At 44.6% G+C, this 18,918-nt stretch overlaps 1 protein-coding gene across 3 annotated transcripts; it reads left to right on the forward strand.

Annotated features, from left to right (window-relative positions):
• The first annotated feature begins 1,115 nt into the window (after positions 1-1,115).
• Positions 1,116-17,524, forward strand: minpp1a (multiple inositol-polyphosphate phosphatase 1a). Of its 3 annotated transcripts, XR_014631028.1 has the most exons (7): positions 1,116-1,729; positions 3,046-3,240; positions 5,940-6,037; positions 7,787-7,917; positions 13,083-13,477; positions 17,110-17,274; positions 17,489-17,524. XR_014631028.1 is itself a non-coding variant. In XM_084458815.1 (6 exons), the coding sequence occupies exons 1-5, from the start codon at positions 1,144-1,146 to the stop codon at positions 13,465-13,467; spliced, it is 1,395 nt and encodes a 464-aa protein (XP_084314941.1). In that variant the 5' UTR covers positions 1,116-1,143; the 3' UTR covers positions 13,468-13,477; positions 16,831-16,840. The 3 variants fall into 3 exon arrangements, 2 of the variants coding, with proteins under 2 accessions (XP_084314941.1, XP_084314940.1); XM_084458815.1 differs by lacking the exons at positions 17,110-17,274; positions 17,489-17,524 and adding an exon at positions 16,831-16,840; XM_084458814.1 differs by lacking the exons at positions 17,110-17,274; positions 17,489-17,524 and adding an exon at positions 14,080-14,195.
• Positions 17,525-18,918: the final 1,394 nt, after the last annotated feature.

Genomic DNA, 18,918 nt, shown 5'->3' on the forward strand with positions numbered 1-18,918 from the left:
AGTCGCTGCCCATCTTTCGTCGCAGGCTCAAAACTCATCTCTTCAAGAAGTACTACAACAATCCTCCCACCTAAGCACTTATTATATTATATTGCACTGTACTTTAGATTGTGATTCTTGCACTTTGCTTCAGCACTAGATTATGCTCTTAGTCACTTGTTTGTTTTAGAAGGAAGATGCACTTGTGAGTTCTGGCAAGTAGTAGTACATTGGCTCTTCCTACGTTAAATGCAATTATTGTTAGTCGCTTTGGATAAAAGCGTCTGCTAAATGACTAATGTAATGTAATGTAATGTAACATCATTGTTAGCTTTATTAACATAACCATAGCCTACATTTATCTCTCTAACGTTAGGCTATCCATCTTACACCAGTCGGCCATTCGATAGCTGGAAGCGGTCAACGCCAACGTTGACTGAAAACACCCAAACTCAGTGTATCGTTTCATCTTCATGCTACACATCAACTCCTTTACATTGTATGTGAATAAATTCCTGTTATTCTAAAAATATCCCATTTCTGTCCATTCCTGGAAAAGGCTAATAATTGCTGTCAAATGATCACTCCAGTTTATCACCGTATCCCACTACCATTTCAACTATGCACAGGAGGTTGTCTTGTGGTCATTTTCATTAAAAAATGTGAACTTTTTCGTGGACGCGCGTCGGCCAGAGAAGCTCAACTGCGCAAGTCAAAAGTAACCGGAAGGCCAGAAAAGCACAACTGCGCAAGTCAAAAGAAACCGGAAATAGTCAAATGACTACAAATTTTGCCAAGATGGCGCGGTTCAATAGGGCTTCATTGTTGATAGCGGCCAGTGAATGGAGTGGCTGTATCCAGTTTATATAATACATCCATGGTAAAAAGGCGACTAAATATCCGCCCTTTTTGGTTGCGCTGTGGGGGGGGGGGGGTACGCCAGAAATCGCGGAAGGACCGTGTAAAAAAATGCGTACATCAATGATAAATGAGGCCGCAGATTGGATGAATTCGGCAACAGATGACAGTCCATAATGGCGGAGACGCTTCATGAGCACCCTCTTCAGGCGGGTGCCAAAAATGACAAAAGTGTCCCCTCTTGGCATTCCATAGCCTACTCTTTGCAATAATGTCGAAGTAGGGTTTGAGTTTCGGGCCAAAATTATGATGTTTACTATTCATTTTAAAGTCATTGTCGCTCATTTCCTTTTTAGTTACTTTCTGTGCTGTCCACTGCGTAATGTCCGCCAGACTACAAATCCAAACATACCAGCGATTGCCAACTATTTCAGCACCAAAGGCAGGTATGAAGAGGTGAATCCATACTTAATAGAGGACATACTCGCTGTTCAGTCTCCCTTACAGCCCGTATCTGCAGAATGTCGCGAAATTCATCTGACCGCTATCATAAGGCATGGCACAAGATATCCAACTACAAAAAATGTCAAGAAGATGCGGCAACTCTACAATCTTGTAGTGGACGGAGCGAGTGGCCAAGAGGACTGGCTTCGGGAAATAAAAAACAAATGGGAAATGTGGTATACGGACGAAATGGACGGTCGGCTGGTTCAGAAAGGTGTCGATGACCACAGACATCTGGCAGTTAGGCTGTCAAAGTTATTCCCCTTATTGATGTCCGAGGAAAAGCTTCGAGGTGGTTCCATTAAGTTTATGACCAGCTCAAAGCACAGATGTGTGAACAGCACTCTTGCTTTCAAGGGAGGATTGACAACGCTATGGAAAATTGAAGGTAAGGAGATGGGGTCACATGTACCAGAGCTCACCACTTGGGGGCGCTCGCCACATTTCGTTTTCCCATTGCCTAGTACATTTTGCTTTGTAGGGCTACATAAAAAGCTGGTGTCCCCAGATGGGGATTGCAAGGTCTGCAATTGTACTGTCACTTCACAGCAAGGTCTCCAGGTCTTTCTGTACAGATTTTGAATGTTCTCGCCATGTTCGCAAGGGTTTCCTCCCAATACGAAAAACAGCCGGTGCTCTTCAGTCCGATGCCTGACCAGGACCTGGACTAAGCACTTGGTCCCCGGGCGCCATGAACAATGGCTGCCCCTGGAGGAGGACAGTTTGGGATGGGATAAATGTGTTACCCATTAGTTTCGGCATGCCCTGGGTGGGAATCGAACCCTGGTCTCCCACACAACAGACACCGTTTTAACAAGCTGCGCCGGTGAAAAGCTATCTCTTCATTGGCGCGGGTGGGCAGTATTTATACTGAGGAGTGAGTTTAACAAACGACCTGCTACCTACAGTACTTTAGGACTCACGAGAACCCAGTTTGAATCAGTTACAAATGTAGGGAACAATTTCCACCAGCGGTCCCTGAAAGTTGCATGTGTGTGTTGTGCCATGTCACTGCTCAGTATATGTAATGTGTGTGATCAGTGTGTGGCAGAATAAAGACCCCCCTTAGGTCCTGTATTTTTATTTATTTATATATATATATATATATATATATATAATGATATAGTAATTGTATATATTTATATAGTACTCAGGACCCTCTCAACGTTCTAAATCCACATAGTTCAGAGCTTGAGCTGCTTAGTGGCTCTTTTGGTGCTTGTTTCATATTCATATTCATAGGGACTGTTGGTCCTACCAGCTGCCTGGTCTGTTTGTGCCTCTAGGAGACTCAATAATAAACTCCAAACAGAACAAACACTGGGCAAGAAAACAGGGCGAATGTACAGTAACACACTGGTCAAACGTTATATTAGTCTGTCAATCCCTGTTGCTCTTTTGAATGACAACTAAAGCCAATTGATGCTTCTTGAAAGGTGTCACTCGGCAAAATATTGTTTGACCAAAAAATGAACTGTCGCTGGACATCTAGCATTTTTGCTTCTGGAAAGTGAGGGTATAGGATCATCATGTACATTCTCCCCTAGCTCCCTCTCTGTAAAGCGCATTGTGTTGCCTCTGTGTTTGAAATGCGCTATACAAATAAAATTTGATTTCATTTGTACATGCTGACTACATGCATCATGGGTTGGGGACGACAGGTTTCACTGTGTAGTATTGTTCTTCTTTCAATATCCTCTATAGATCAAGAGTTTGACTACGAGGTGAGCGATACTCTGATGAGGTTCTTTGACCAGTGTACCAGGTTTGTGAAGGCAGTTGCGGACAACCCGTCCGCCATGTCTGAGCTGGACAAGTTTCTGACTGGGCCAGAGATGCGGAGGGTCCAGGAAAAAATAGCAGACCGCCTCGATGTTTCTTACAGTGACATCACTCCAGGTCAGTATCAGTGTGGGCTGCGTTAACAGTTATACAGTATGTGTGCTGCTGTGTTTTGTCTCTCTTCTAATGTTGTGGGTAAATTCTAGAGATATCTTCCGTAGTAGCTTTCAATCTATATCATGTTCAGTACATGGAGGACTGGACTAATCAGTCATGTACTGGACTGGTGGGCCAACAACAACAGTAGTCCTCCAATCTGATCTAATAATCAAACCACAAATGTATTTTGTTACAACAGTGCTCAGAATTGCTGAAAAAAGGTGTTGACACTAGATGGAGCTGTTTTCCTCATTTGTGGCTGAAAATGCAACAAGTTGGTGATAAAATAAGCACATTGGACCTCATTCCTGAACGCAGTTAAGAAGAAGTTAAGAAGAACTTTCTTCTTAACTCCACTTACGAAATTCCCGGGACAATTCTGGCATTCCTGAATGGTTTCTTGTCTGGGATTTGTTCTTATCTAAGAACAGGATTTAAGAACGTGGAAATGCAGTCGTAGGTAGGCCAGATTGGAGTGCGCCCGTTCGCAAGGGCTGAATTTATGACAAATCCGAGGTGATTGCGTTCACATCAATTCTACAGACATCCTAGGCTTGAAAAATAAACAAGCTCTAAACTCAGTCGCTATACTCAGACTCAGCACAACAGCACCTTATATTCCATAGTCCTCAGAATGGACACATCTACATTCTGTAAATAAACATGTGAATATCCATAACTATCCATAACTAAAACATATCATATGGTCCTACATAATATAGATATAGGGCCTATCAAGATCCATAAGTAGCCTACTCATGCATTTAACTAAACTACAATTCAATCTGCTCTCAGCACATCCCATCCCTTTCATGTAGGTTATATATTTTGCATTTTGTATTAAAAGTCCATATATACCATCTTGTTTTATTTTGTATTGTTTTTTTCACCTTGCTTAAGCTTAGTGTGCACGTTATAAGAGCCAGCGGAGAAACATCTCACTGCTCATTTTACTGGTATGTTGCATGTGACGAATAAAACGTTGAATTTGCACGTGACCTTGAACATCAATCATGTCAATTGGGAACGTCTCAACTATTCCGCGCTGTCTGGGTGTTCTGTGTGCACACGACCCTGTAGGAAGGAGCTGGCGGGGTGTTCTGTGTGCACACGACCCTGTAGGAAGGAGCTGGCGGGGTGTTCTGTGTGCACACGACCCTGTAGGAAGGAGCTGGCGGGGTGTTCTGTGTGCACACGACCCTGTAGGAAGGAGCGGGCGGGGTGTTCTGTGTGCACACGACCCTGTAGGAAGGAGCTGGCGGGGTGTTCTGTGTGCACACGACCCTGTAGTAAGGAGCGGGCGGGGCGTTTATGTATGCACATTCATGTGTACGAGAACGCGCATTCAACTTAAGAAGGGGAGCACAGCTGAGAACACTTTGGCGGTTTAAGAACACATTTCCTCCCGTTCATGAATCCGGCAGGGATCTTTCTTAGGGTTGGTCTTACGAAGCTCGCAAGAAGACATTTAAGAAGACACTTAAGAAAATGTTCAGGAATGAGCACCATTGGAAAAAGTTGAGAAAAAGTTGAGACGTTCCCAATTTACATGATTGATGTTCAAGGTCACGTGCAAATTCGACGTTTTATTTATTTATTAATTATTCATGGATGTATTAGGACCCCTGGACACATTTTGGCCTGACAGTTGCCTGGAACGCACCATGAGTATAGTGGTATAGTATAGTATATACTGAGTTTAGTGCTTATTTATTCATTCACTGTCATTTGCAGTGTTTGTGTAGTGCTTTTATTTATTGTAGGACACCACGATGCCTCGTAGAATCATGACTATAAATGTGAAACGTAATTGGAAATGATACAAATATTCTCGTATTTATTATTATTATTATTTTTTCAAGCCTAGGATGTCTGTAGAATTGATGTGAACGCAATCACCTCGGATTTCTCATAAATTCAGCCCTTGTGAACGGGCACACTCCAATCTGGCCTACCTACGACTGCATTTCCACGTTCTTAAATCCTGTTCTTAGATAAGAACAAATACGAGATAAGAAACCATTCAGGAATGTCAGAATTGGAGTGGAGTTAAGAAGAAATTTCTTCTTAAAGTCGCACTGAAACGGACGTTTGAGATCATCTAGCTTCCTTAGTTTGATGTATTTCCGACGCAAACAAGCTATGAGGGTGGGACATGTGTTTAGAGGAATTTGATTGGAACATTGACAAGTGGACGGGTTTTAAGAACTTTAGACAGATTCGATAGAAGGATAGCGTTGATTGACGGGTGGATGTCGTGAGATTATTGGCCTAAAATCTAAAGTACCTGTTGTCGTCATTGCACGTGACCTATCGTTTTCCAGGAAGTAAGAAATTATATACTTTGATATAAGATTACAACAAAAGTAGAATTTTGTAAATTGTTTGGCATACATCGTTGAATAGGTGAACACTATGACCAATTATGTGAACCAAAATGGGACAGAATGCTTTTTTCATTTCAGTGCGACTTTTTCTCAACTGCATTCAGGAATGAGGTCCATTGATTGTTTTATGTAGGCTGAGCGAAAATAGAGGTCAAAAAGCTTGGAAGTGACATGAATAAACCTTGAAGTTGTCATCTGTGGAAATCATATGGCTTTAAAACTTGAGAAACTCTCCTATAATCGCCTTTCTGTCACCTTTCCCCCTTTCAGATATGGCTGAGGCTGCATTTTACTTGTGTGCCTATGAGTTTGCCATCAAGACAGAGAACTCCCCCTGGTGTCAGCTCTTTGATGAGGTGGATGCACAGGTACTGTCTAGCTAAGTGTATACCATCACAGGTACTGTCTAGCTAAGTGTATTCCATCACAGGTACTGTCTAGCTAAGTGTATTCCATCACAGGTACTGCCTAGCTAAGTGTATTCCATCACAGGTACTGCCTAGCTAAGTGTATTCCATCACAGGTACTGTCTAGCTAAGTGTATTCCATCACAGGTACTGTCTAGCTAAGTGTATACCATCACAGGTACTGCCTAGCTAAGTGTATTCCATCACAGGTACTGTCTAGCTAAGTGTATACCATCACAGGTACTGCCTAGCTAAGTGTATTCCATCACAGGTACTGCCTAGCTAAGTGTATACCATCACAGGTACTGTCTAGCTAAGTGTATACCATCACAGGTACTGTCTAGCTAACTGTAACTCTATACTACCACAGGTACTGTCGACCTAACTGTATACCACCACATAGCTAACAGAATGCCACCGCTGGCTCTACTTAATTAAACATTCTAAATATAGAACAAGGTAATTATTCAAGCAGTTATGTTGATGTTGATTATACATTTGAAAACTAGTTAATCAAAGCTTAAAGGACAATGCTCGTTTTTGACAACCTGGACCTTATTTACGACATATTATAAGACGTTTGACTCACTGAGATCACTTTGGTGTAGTTCGGAGGCATGTAGAAGAAATTTAAAATCCAGCGCGAGCCAGTATATCCATGAAATGGCGGTGGTGGGGGCAATGAGAATGCAGCTTCTAAAAATCTATTTTCTGCCGCGAAACGGTTGTTTTCATCAATCTGTCTTGATTGATGTAAGCTAGTTGTGCTTACATAGAGAGTATAGGCCTGTTGTGGTATTTCACATGCCTCTGTAATATGATCTTTAGAAACGTCTTTAGACACGAAATAGCTTCCTCACTTGCTCCAGCACGCATGTGCACAGCGTGCTGGAGCAACGATTGCGCGCTGTGCGCATGCGTGCTGGAGCAAGTGAGGAAGCTATTTCGTTTCGAAAGACGTTTCTAAAGATCATGGCATGTGAAAACCACAACAGTTATGCTCTATGTAAGCACAACTAGCGATTCATCAAGACAGATTGATGAAAACAACCGTTTCGCGGCAGAAAATAGATTTTTAGAAGCTGCATTCTGTTGCCCCCACCACCGCCATAACATGGATATACTGGCTCGCGCTGGATTTTAAATTTCTTCTACAGGCCTCCGAACTACACCAAAGTGATCTCGGTGAGTCAAACGTCTTATATAATATGTCGTAAATAAGGTCCAGGTTGTCAAAAACGAGCATTGTCCTTTAAGAGGATCCTTTATCAACACAACCTTCCGATTTACAGAGAGAAAAACTAATAGGCTGGGATTGGGGGAAGTGTAACCAGACTCACATTCAGAGGTCTCCATGATAAGAATCTATGGTGCTATCTATCCACTCAGTCAGTCAGTAAGGTGTATCCTGTGCTGTGAGCTGACCTACCTAGCTAACTTCCAGGTGGTTCACCTTCTCTACACAATGAGATGACTATCTGAGGGCCTCTCACGGTTACAGTCACACAAAGCCCACAGGACGTATTCCCATGTCATGCTGTAAACAAAACAAGAAGTGCCCTTGAGCAAGGTACCTAGTTGTGATAGTAGTACTGTAGATAGTAGTAGTAATACTTATACTGATAGTATTTAGCCATATTTAGGATAGGTATTTACCCATTGCTGCTGCAAGCATCTGCTTAATGGCTAACATGTGAACTGTAACAACAGGTTTTGGAGTATGCAAATGATCTGAAGCAGTACTGGAAGAGGAGTTATGGTCATGACATCAACAGCAAGGCAAGCTGCACCCTCTTCCACGATGTCTTCACTCGTCTGGACAGAGCCGCCAAGGAGCACAGGTACTGGAACTGGCTGTCGGTTACCCAGTGAGTTAATGTGCATGCACTTTAGATATTCACATGAGGGCACTGAGTTGAAGAGATATGTGCATACCCTCGTCTCTCAAACAGCAGGTCCTTTGAAAAACAAACACTAAACAAATATAGCTGCAAGCATCGATAATGGGGAACAAGCATCAAGTGCAGCACATCAAAGGCAACAAGTGCAACACGCCGTAGCCACGTTTGAACTATGAGGTCATTGGAAATGTCAATGAAAATGTGATGAAATCACAATGGGGGTGGCTTTGCACTAAAACACGTATAGCGACATCAAAATTTAATCTGGTGATTTCATGTCCAATTAGTCAATTGTTGAGCATCCCGTGACCTACTCACACAAGCAGTTAAAACCACATTCGGCCACCGGGGGCGCTACAGCAATCAATTGCGCTTTTCCACTTTTAAGCATTTTAGCTTGTTATAATGCCACCCTGTGGGCCAAACAGCCTCATATTTCTCCAGTGACCGTTAGGCTTGCCCTTGTACCACTGTACCAAGTTTCGGAAAAATCAGCATGGTGGTTAAGACTAAACCGAAAATGAGCTCTCTCTGCACCCCCATTTACCTTGATCAGGCCTATAATAGAGGGTTAGCCTCTGTTTTGCGTGGTGATATGTGTACAAAGTTTTGTGGTGTTTCGTTCAGAAGTCATACGCCTCTATGTGAAAAGCCAAGCCCTCCGCTATATTCATTGGCTCATCATAGTTTTTCAAAGCATTTATGGTTTGTTGTAGAATTTCTCATTCAATATTGGTTAAGAAGCAAAACAGTTACTGTTACCAGAGTTTATTCATCCAAGGATTGTTAGAAACACTCGAGTGGCTTCTTGTCAAGAAGCCTGCAGCAAGGCTGGTTAGTTGAGAGGCTGGTCAGTTGAGAGGCTGGTCAGTTGAGAGGCTGGTCAGTTGAGAGGCTGGTCTGTTGAGAGGCTGGTCAGTTGAGAGGCTGGTTAGTTGAGAGGCTGGTCAGTTGAGAGGCTGGTCAGTTGAGAGGCTGGTTAGTTGAGAGAGCGCCCAGGTCAATCTGTGCTCCACAATTTAATGGAGAAGAGTATGACTCCCCCTTTCCTGCCCACAAATCTGGATTTTCAGTTGTATGTCGTAACGTTCCCCAGGACATAGACCACTGGAACCTGACATTTTCACCCCACTGATTGTAAAGATTATCAGAGAACCAGGCCACTCAGGCTACCTGTCTGATGACATTCCAGACAACCCCAGCCCTCTGTCTCTCACTGGGACATCTTGAATATTAAAACATTACACTCTGTCCGTTGTCCAGAACTCATTTTTACCCCTACAGGGTGCCCCACTGACTTCCATTGTAGCTCAGTGAGAGCTTGCATAAAAACTGCAGCTAGCTCAATACTGGAACAATCAGTGAAATGATGATCTCTATGTTTCAGGTTCAAGGTAGATAGACAACAAATAGGGCTACATTTCGAAAATAGCACACTACCCCTTTAAGGAAGTTGTCACTTTCTTTATGGAAATGACCTCGATATTGACTTGGGTATGAGGTAGGTAAATATAGTAAGGTCACTCTTGGTCACTTTCTATTACTCAATCAGAGAGGACTGATTTGTGTGTGTGTGTGTGTGTGTGTGTGTGTGTGTGTGTTGTGTTTGTGTGTGTGTGTGTGTTTGCGTACCTTTGCCCTGGAGTGTTGAGCGCAATTTGTCACGCTGCACCCATACATACAGCAATGCATTAAGTAGGTTAGCTCTGTCATCACAGCTCTCAGCATGTCACACATGTAGCTGCAGAGCATCTGATTAGAGGTGCTCTCATTACCCAAGGCTGGAGAGCTGAGAAACATGAGTGGCTCTATTGTACAGAAGTTCTTTTTATGTGTGTTTAGCCCATCTGCACAGTCATGTAAAGCCATCATAGTCATACTCACAATTGAAACATGTTGGAACTCTTTTGTAAGTGCGAAATACATTATTAATTGTTTATTAAGGCAATAAGACGAGAGGGAGTGCTTTATTGGGGTTATTGGCAGGCTGTGCTGCGGCCGTAGGTACAAGAGCGCAGCTAGAGTGCCGTAGCCAGCACAGCCGTGCCGATAACCACGATAAAGCACGGCCTCGAGTGGGTTATTGCTTTTATACAATAGCACTGCACTGTTGTTTTTTGTGCGTGACTGTAAGCCAGCGCAGCCTAGGATAGCGTTTGTCCGGTGATCACTCCCTCCCTCCCTCCGTTCAATGTTGACCTGCATTTCTCTGTTGGCACCACAAGAGGCAGTAGTCCCAGCAAACCAAAATAAAGAAGAACACCAAAATCAACCCGCCGATCTCCACGGCACAAGTTGAGCAGCGGTGAAAGTATAGGTCTCCCAGCTGGGAGATCTGGGTTCAAGACGCCGATGGGGATGATTTTATGGGACTATACCCCAAACCTTCACACGTTCATCCTTTCACTCAACTTTTTCCCAGATAACACACAGATATCGGTCCTCCATCGGAATCAGAGTGACAATCCGCTGGAGTGTTTCTACTGGGGGGTGTCTAGAGGGGCACCGTTGTTAAACAGCTGGAGAATTTCTGCTGGCGAGTCTGTAGCGGTCTCTGAGCAGAATTCAATCCGCATGCACCGACGCCCTGCCCTGTCACCCTGCCCTGTCACCCTGCCCTGTCGCTTTTCTGATGGTAAAACTCATGTGGACCTCTGTTGGGATACCTTCGTAATTCCGCTTGCATGGCACGCCCTCCCCTGTCCCTTTTCCCATGCTGGAACTCGGTTGGGATACCATCAAAATTCCGCTTGCAAGCGTCACTGGAGGGTAGTCTTGAACAACCCGGTCACTGACGACCATCTTAACATGACGCCCCAGACGGGTCAGGTAAATTCTGGTTCAAAATGTAAAGCTGTATACAAACATCACTTATACAACGGTTAGTTCTAGTTCTTGATTCTGATTGGCTGGAAGCCGTGTTAAAATACTTTGTAACACACACCTGGGACCGTATATCATTCCATTTTCAGTATTAATGCGCCTCAATCAATCAATCAATCAAAGCTTTATTTATATAGCGCATTTCATACCCAGAGGCAACACAATGCCTCCCATTTGATCCAATGCATTGTAGTTGTTGTTGTTGCTTGGCAACCCATTTGTTAGGGGAACTATTTTGCGTGGCGGAATTGAGGGAATGATGTTTCGTTTTGAATAAATGTTAATATTTTACATTGCTGTGTGTCTATTTTAAACTAATAGCTGTATAAAAACTGTTGTATAAAAGCAATAAACCACTCGAGGCCGTGTGTTATAGTGATTTTATAACAGCTAGGGGGGTTTTACTCCGCTTCGCGTCGTGCCTAACAACGCCCCCTAGCTGTTATAAAATCACTATACCACACGGCCTCTCGTGGTTTATTACTTTAATAAAACATGTTTTAAAAAATGTCCGGTGTATTAAACCTATCTTAATTTATCAGACATTATCAGACACACTGCACCAGCTAGGTTGCCAACCATGGAGGACACCTCTCCAAATCACCGCTACCCTGCTCATTCCACCAGTGTACCACCAGACACCACACTGCGCCAGGTCAAAGTGTACCACCAGACACCACACTGCGCCAGGTCAAAGTGTACCACCAGACACCACACTGCGCCAGGTCAAAGTGTACCACCAGACACCACACTGCGCCAAGTCAAAGTGTACCACCAGACACCACACTGCGCCAGGTCAAAGTGTACCACCAGACACCACACTGCGCCAGGTCAAAGTGTACCACCAGACACCACACTGCGCCAAGTCAAAGTGTACCACCAGACACCACACTGCGCCAAGTCAAAGTGTACCACCAGACACCACACTGCGCCAAGTCAAAGGCTGCGCCACAAGTGGGTGCCGTGCAGCCTTACAAAAGACTTGCTAACTGTTAGCTCAATTATGCCTCTCCTCTCATAGGCAAGGCTTAACAACCACCTAACAAGGCTGCACTCATTCCCACTGGTCTGTAACTCCTCGGCGAACGGAGAACCCCACACAGCTAGCCTGTATGTGATATCATGCACACTCAGTTAGTCCTATCTGGCTACTCTCACGGCATGCGCTCTCTTTAGCAGGTGGAAACAACCCGGTGTGCCTTCCGAACACAGAAGAACTACGAGCACCATAGCTAGCTACCCGCAGGCCAGACGGCTACTATCTAGCCACATGCAATATCAACCAGCTAACTGAGCTACTGTTCCCAAACAGAACTAGCAATGCTAACCTAACAAGCCACTTAAGCTAAGTGCTAACAGCTGTAAGCTACACACTAATTACCCTCCAGCTGTGTGTAGCTAGCACTAGCTAGCATGCTACAAAGCTAGCATGCTACAAACAATCCTGGCTAGCTAGCCTTGCTAGCAAACGACCAAACCTAGCTAGGATTTGGAATTCGACCTCACAAATAGCTCGAGCCCCCCAATTTAAGTATACTATTAACAACAGTGGTTTGATCCCAGACGAGTCCCCACATATAATGTGTGCCTCACAGCAGTAGGTCCTGCTAACTATCTCTCAAGCTCATCCAAGAATAATGGCTACCTTTTCCTAGGAGACGATAACCTGCAGTAGGACTTCCGTTTCATCACTAGGCAATCATTATATTAGTAGCCCTTACAACCTGCCAGCCTTATCCCCAATAGGTAGGAAAGCATTTGGAGAGAGAAAGAGAGGTGCGTCTTGCCAACACGGCGTTTGGCTCGCCCGACCGCCGACGCTCGTCCGCCATTGACCATCTTCGTCATCACCACGCCAGCCCGATCTCTGTCTCCATTCTCTGGTCAAGTTTGTTAGTTAAAAAGCAGTTCTTTCTATAAGGTCATGTACAGGCATCCCCTGAGCACAAGGCAGCCTTGAAGTTGAGGCATTCACAGAGCCCGCGTCTTCCATGTGCAGTGCGCCGCTCATACACACACTGTGCTCCTCTTCCGGGGGTGACATCCGGTTTCCCTGGCATCCCCTGTCACCTGGCGCAGTCTCGCCTTATCTGCACCTAGACACACCTCAACTCCATAGCTCCACCCAGGGGTTGTAGCCGGACACTACATGACCCACTAATAATACTATGGGCTCCTAAATCATAGCTAACCCTGACTCTCTGTCTCTCCCGGCCCCTCAGGTCCAAGGTTAACGTGACAGAGGCAGTAACCATCCAGGTGGGCCACGCTGAAACGCTCCTGCCCCTGCTGACCCTCCTGGGCTTCTTCAGAGACGGCGAGCCCCTGACCGCCACCAGCTACGCCTCGCAAGCCCAGAGGTCGTTCCGCACCAGCCACATAATGCCCTACGCCGCCAACCTGCTCCTGGCGCTGTACGACTGCGGCGACCAGGGACTGAGGCTGCGGCCGCTGGTCAATGAGAAGACCCTCGCCTTCCCCGGCTTGGCTGCCAGCGAGGCCTTTGCCCCACTTTACGACCACGTCAGAGAACACTACAGGAACCTGCTGCAGGGCTGCAACTTTACGGCAGAGTGCAGCTGGTCTAATACAACTGAAAGGGTTTAATGCTTGGGAGGTGAGTTGCCTACTGTGTCCCTTTTCAGAAGTGTAACTCATCAGATGCATCTTGATTGAATATTGTAATTAGGTGGGCTAGCTTGTAGAAGCTAGCCCAACTTGTGATATTCCCACTATTTCTTTCTTTCTTTATTATTATTATTCTCCTCAGTTTTTTGCCGCTTTATAACTTCTTCATACTTTGTGCTAGAAACTTCATTCAAACTTTAAAATGTGCATGATGTTAAGCTCTTGCACGGATGTATTCAGATTTTTTATAGTATTTATAGATACTATAAATACTCCCACTCTCTCCCCGTCTCCCCCCTCCTACCCACTCCCCCCCCCTCCCACCCACCCTCCCTGTCTCCCCCCTCCCTCCTCCTGTCCCCCCTCTCCTACCCCCTCTCTCCCTCTGTCTCCCCCCTCCCTCCTCGTGTCCCCCCTCTCCTACCCACTCTCTCCCTCTGTCTCCCCCCTCCCTCCTCGTGTCCCCCCTCTCCTACCCACTCTCTCCCTCTGTCTCCCCCGCCTCCCTCCTCGTGTCCCCCCTCTCCTACCCACTCTCTCCCTCTGTCTCCCCCGCCTCCCTCCTCGTGTCCTACTCCCTCCCTCCTCCAGCCCAACAATTGGCAGAAAAAACAACACAGTCTCGTGTCTGAACCTTCCTAAACCACATGATCTCTCCAATCCAATTACAAGACACCTTGATGTAGCTTGCTTGCGTTAAACAGTCCAGACAAGCTCAAATAAAATCTGAAAGAAAACAAAATACAGTTGCAGCTTATTTCAGTATAGCTTGATTCGCCTGTTGTGTCTTTTTGCAAACACATCCACAAAAGCATCAAGATTTATGGCCTTTGCTGTTTTTGACTCCACACTTAATACCCCCAAATTACCCAAGCGCTCATCACTCATTGTGGTTCTTAACGTAGTTTTAATTAACTTAAAGGACAATGCTCGTTTTTGACAACCTGGACCTTATTTACGACATATTATAAGACGTTTGACTCACCGAGATCACTTTGGTGTAGTTCGGAGGCCTGTAGAAGAAATGTAAAATCCAGCGCGAGCCAGTATATCCATGTAATGGCGGTGGTCGGGGCACTTAGAATGCAGTTTCTAAAAATCTATTTTCTGCCGCGAAACGGTTGTTTTCATCAATCTGTCTTGATGAATCGCTAGTTGTGCTTACATAGAACAGAGGCCTGTTGTGGTTTTTCACATGCCATGATCTTTAGAAACGTCTTTCGAAATGAAATAGCTTCCTCACTTGCTCCAGCACGCATACGCACAGCGCGCAATCGTTGCTCCAGCACGCTGTGCACATGCGTGCTGGAGCAAGTGAGGAAGCTATTTCGTGTCTAAAGACGTTTCTAAAGATCATATTACAGAGGCATGTGAAAAACCACAACAGGCCTATATGCTCTATGTAAGCACAACTAGCGATTCATCAAGACAGATTGATGAAAACAACCGTTTCGCGGCAGAAAATAGATTTTTAGAAACTGCATTCTAAGTGCCCCGACCACCGCCATTACATGGATATACTGGCTCGCGCTGGATTTTAAATTTCTTCTACATGCCTCCGAACTACACCAAAGTGATCTCGGTGAGTCAAACGTCTTATAATATGTCGTAAATAAGGTCCAGGTTGTCAAAAACTAGCATTGTCCTTTAAGCACTGAAAAACCATGCTCACATGCTGCATGCAACGTTAACCAGCCTAGTATTTTGACCCATCAAAAGCAGTTAGCTGAAAACAATTATTTTAATTGTAAACAGAGGTAATTGTTGTATAATAATTTACTTACCGATCCTATCCTTCTTTTGTAATTCTGTACATGCGCCAAGAATGCAGCAGTGTGCTCGCTGGCGTGTCTTGCTACATCAAATTGAACGCGCTCAGAAGGAAAGGTGTAGGACCACACAAAGCGTGAGGTGCCCTATGTGTGCGCCTGATTAAAATATTGTGTTTTATTATTAGTTTTTGAAAGATTCTGACATTCATATATTAACAGAGCCTAGTAATACTATATGCATGTTAGTTTAATTCAAAAATAAAATACAAATTTAGATTTTCGGGAGGGGTGGCCACAGACATATTATACATAAAAATATGTGCATGGAGATTGCCCGGTCCATAGTAGTTTTAGCAGTAGCCGTTACATACAGCTGCAGCAGCTAGCCCACCTCACATTTTCTCCAGGAAATGTACTTTCTAGTTGAATATTGTAATTAGATGTATGTATGTAGATAGATAGATAGATAGATAGATAGATAGATAGATAGATAGATAGATAGATAGATAGATAGATAGATAGATAGATAGATAGATAGATAGATCAGAAAATGATCTCGCCAATCAGCGTTGGTTCTGAGGAACTTGAAATACAAAGCTACGCTGGGCGGGTTTAGGGACAGTGAGGAGGGGTAGAAGTTAGTGCGTGATTGATTGTGCCCCAAGTATTTTTGAAAGTGCCTGCCAACAGTTTCCAACAGAGAGCTCCCAGATGAAGCAAACCATCTGGCACATCAGGTTACTATGTATCTTTATTTTACCAGGCAAGTTAGTTTAAGGTTTAATTAGTAGGATTTGTCAGTTGTGTTTTGTAAACACAGCATTCAAACTCACCCCTCCTCCCTGCTCCTCCCCTGACTGCGGTTGCCAAGTCAGACAGATTTTCACATCTGCAGCGTAACATCTGCAAGTCAGCGAGAAAGTTCCTCCGTAACTACTATAGTAGTCCCCATCAGTAACAACTCATTAACTCATCTCAGAGTTAATCAGTAACTAGTCATTAACTAAACATTGGTTCATCAGTAGTTACTCAGTAACTACTCATTTTTGTGTACCTTATTGTAAAGTGTTACCCACCAAAGAGCTCAATTGATCAACAAATACAAGTAGGCTTTTCTCCCGTAGCACAAAGCCAGAGAGCACTAAACCTGACTAGTGTTCTTCCTCTCCCATTCTCGGTGGATCTATCAGGGGAAACCTCTTTCTATCAGGAGAAACACATTTATATAATCTGATAGCTCGAGGAAAATACACTGGAGGGTAGACACTTTCTAGCATTATCTTATTATAGGCCTATATATATTTATAATATATAATATATACATTTATATTTATATATATATTATATATTTATTTATATAGGAAGTAGGCTACACATTGGTACGACACCAGCTAGCCTAACTAGCTAACTTAGCTGGCTGGCTTGCAATCAGTATTAGCCAGCTAGCTAACTATACAGTATAACCCCCCTGCATTTAGCTAGTAAACTGTCTAACAGAAAACAAGTCAACTCTGCGTCAATCTTCATCCCCATCCTCTGCTTCAGTCTTCATCCCCATCCTCTGCTTCAGTGTTCATCCCCATCCTCTGCTTCAATCTTCATCCCCATCCTCTGCTTCAGTGTTCATCCCCATCCTCTGCTTCAGTGTTCATCCCCATCCTCTGCGTCAATCTTCATCCCCATCCTCTGCTTCAGTGTTCGCCAGCAGGTGAACGCCAACCCCAGATTAACTCTCATTTTTGAACAAGCTTTGTCAATTTAGCATTTTGCTTCACTATATTTTGGTATTTTAGGTTCTGCCATTATTTTAGCTTCTCACTTTGATTCATTTGGATCTCACTCTCCACAGATACGGCTACTTGTGTATCGAGGGCTCAACCACCCGTGTTGTTGGTTGAGGGGTACCCCTCCCCCACCCCCCAACTCCACCCCTCCCCACCCCCCAACTCCACCCCCCCTCCCCACCCCCCTCTCCACCCCTCCCCACCCCCCAACTCCACCCCACAGCCCACAGGTTGAGGGGTACCTCCTCCCCACCCCCCTCCCCACCCCCCAACTCCACCCCCACAGCCCACAGGTTGAGGGGTACCCCTCCCCACCCCCCAACTCCACCCCCACAGCCCACAGGTTGAGGGGTACCCCTCCCCACCCCCCAACTCCACCCCCACAGCCCACAGGTTGAGGGGTACCCCCTCCCCACCCCCCAACTCCACCCCCACAGCCGACAGGTTGAGGGGTACCTCCTCCCCACCCCCCAACTCCACCCCCACAGCCCACAGGTTGAGGCCCACAAACCTCCCGAAGAATGAACAACAACACAAAACAGCCAGACTGAGGGGCCTCTGCAGATAAACACACCATCACACATTCTAGTGAGGCCTACTTAAGAGCTATTATTTTTGTATGACTATACTTTAAAAAAAAAAAATCCTACTAAGTGTACCTTTTAAGAACAACTGGATTTCTGTTTTAAAGGAGGACAAAACAGACAAACTCAGACACAAAGACACATTGGCAGAGATCTGAAACCTTCAGCCTCTCTACGCAATCCATCTGAAGTGATGCCTGATGTCTGTTAGACCTTCCATTAGCAGATCACATTCCTGCATGTGGCTTAGCTACTATATTGATACCACTGCCGTACATTGCTGTTATAAAGATGTCTGGCTATATTGACACCATTGCTATACATTGCTGCTATAAATATCCAAAATGATTGTTTGCTACAGTATGACCAAAGATAACATAGTATGTCTGGATTCATCTGTACAGTACAGATGGATTCATCAGTTACTGTAGCCTACGTCTAGATCCATCAATTAAAGTATGTCTGGATTCATCTGTACAGTATGTCTGGATTCATCTGAAGTACCACCAGTAACAGTATGTCTGGATTCATCTGTACAGTCTGTATTCATCTGTACAGTACTTCTGGATTCATCAGTTACAGCACATCTGTATTCATCTGTAAAGTACATTTTTGACTGTGTTAGAGTAAAAAGACAAAAATCAAAAGCAAAGGTATGTTTTTAAGTTTACAGCAATTGTATTAGCTGGTGTGAACCAAAGATAATCGTTTATAATAATAATAATAAAAACCTGTCCTAAACTGACATTGTCTGAGTGAATGATGGGGGTAAATCTAATGTAGCAGGTCTAAATATGATCCAAACTGTTTGTTATTGCAACCATGGATTGCAAACGGTCTGGCATCGTTTCTTTTGTTCTTCTAAATGATTCCTTTTATTGCAAAGCATGAGCTGGTTGACCGTCCGTTTACTGCCCCTCTGTGCTTTACTCTGCAGTGTAAGTCTGTGTGATCTGTCTGCTCAGCCCTGCTATGTCGTGTGTGATCTGTCTGCTCAGCCCTGCTATGTCGTGTGTGATCTGTCTCAAGCTCAGCCCTGCTATGTCGTGTGTGATCTGTCTGCTCAGCCCTGCTATGTCGTGTGTGATCTGTCTCAAGCTCAGCCCTGCTATGTCGTGTGTGATCTGTCTGCTCAGCCCTGCTATGTCGTGTGTGATCTGTCTCAAGCTCAGCCCTGCTATGTCGTGTGTGATCTGTCTCAAGCTCAGCCCTGCTATGTCGTGTGTGATCTGTCTGCTCAGCCCTGCTATGTCGTGTGTGATCTGTCTCAAGCTCAGCCCTGCTATGTCG

Source organism: Borostomias antarcticus, assembly GCF_949987555.1.
Source record: "Borostomias antarcticus genome assembly, chromosome: 25".
NCBI classification, from domain to species: Eukaryota; Metazoa; Chordata; class Actinopteri; order Stomiiformes; family Stomiidae; genus Borostomias; species Borostomias antarcticus.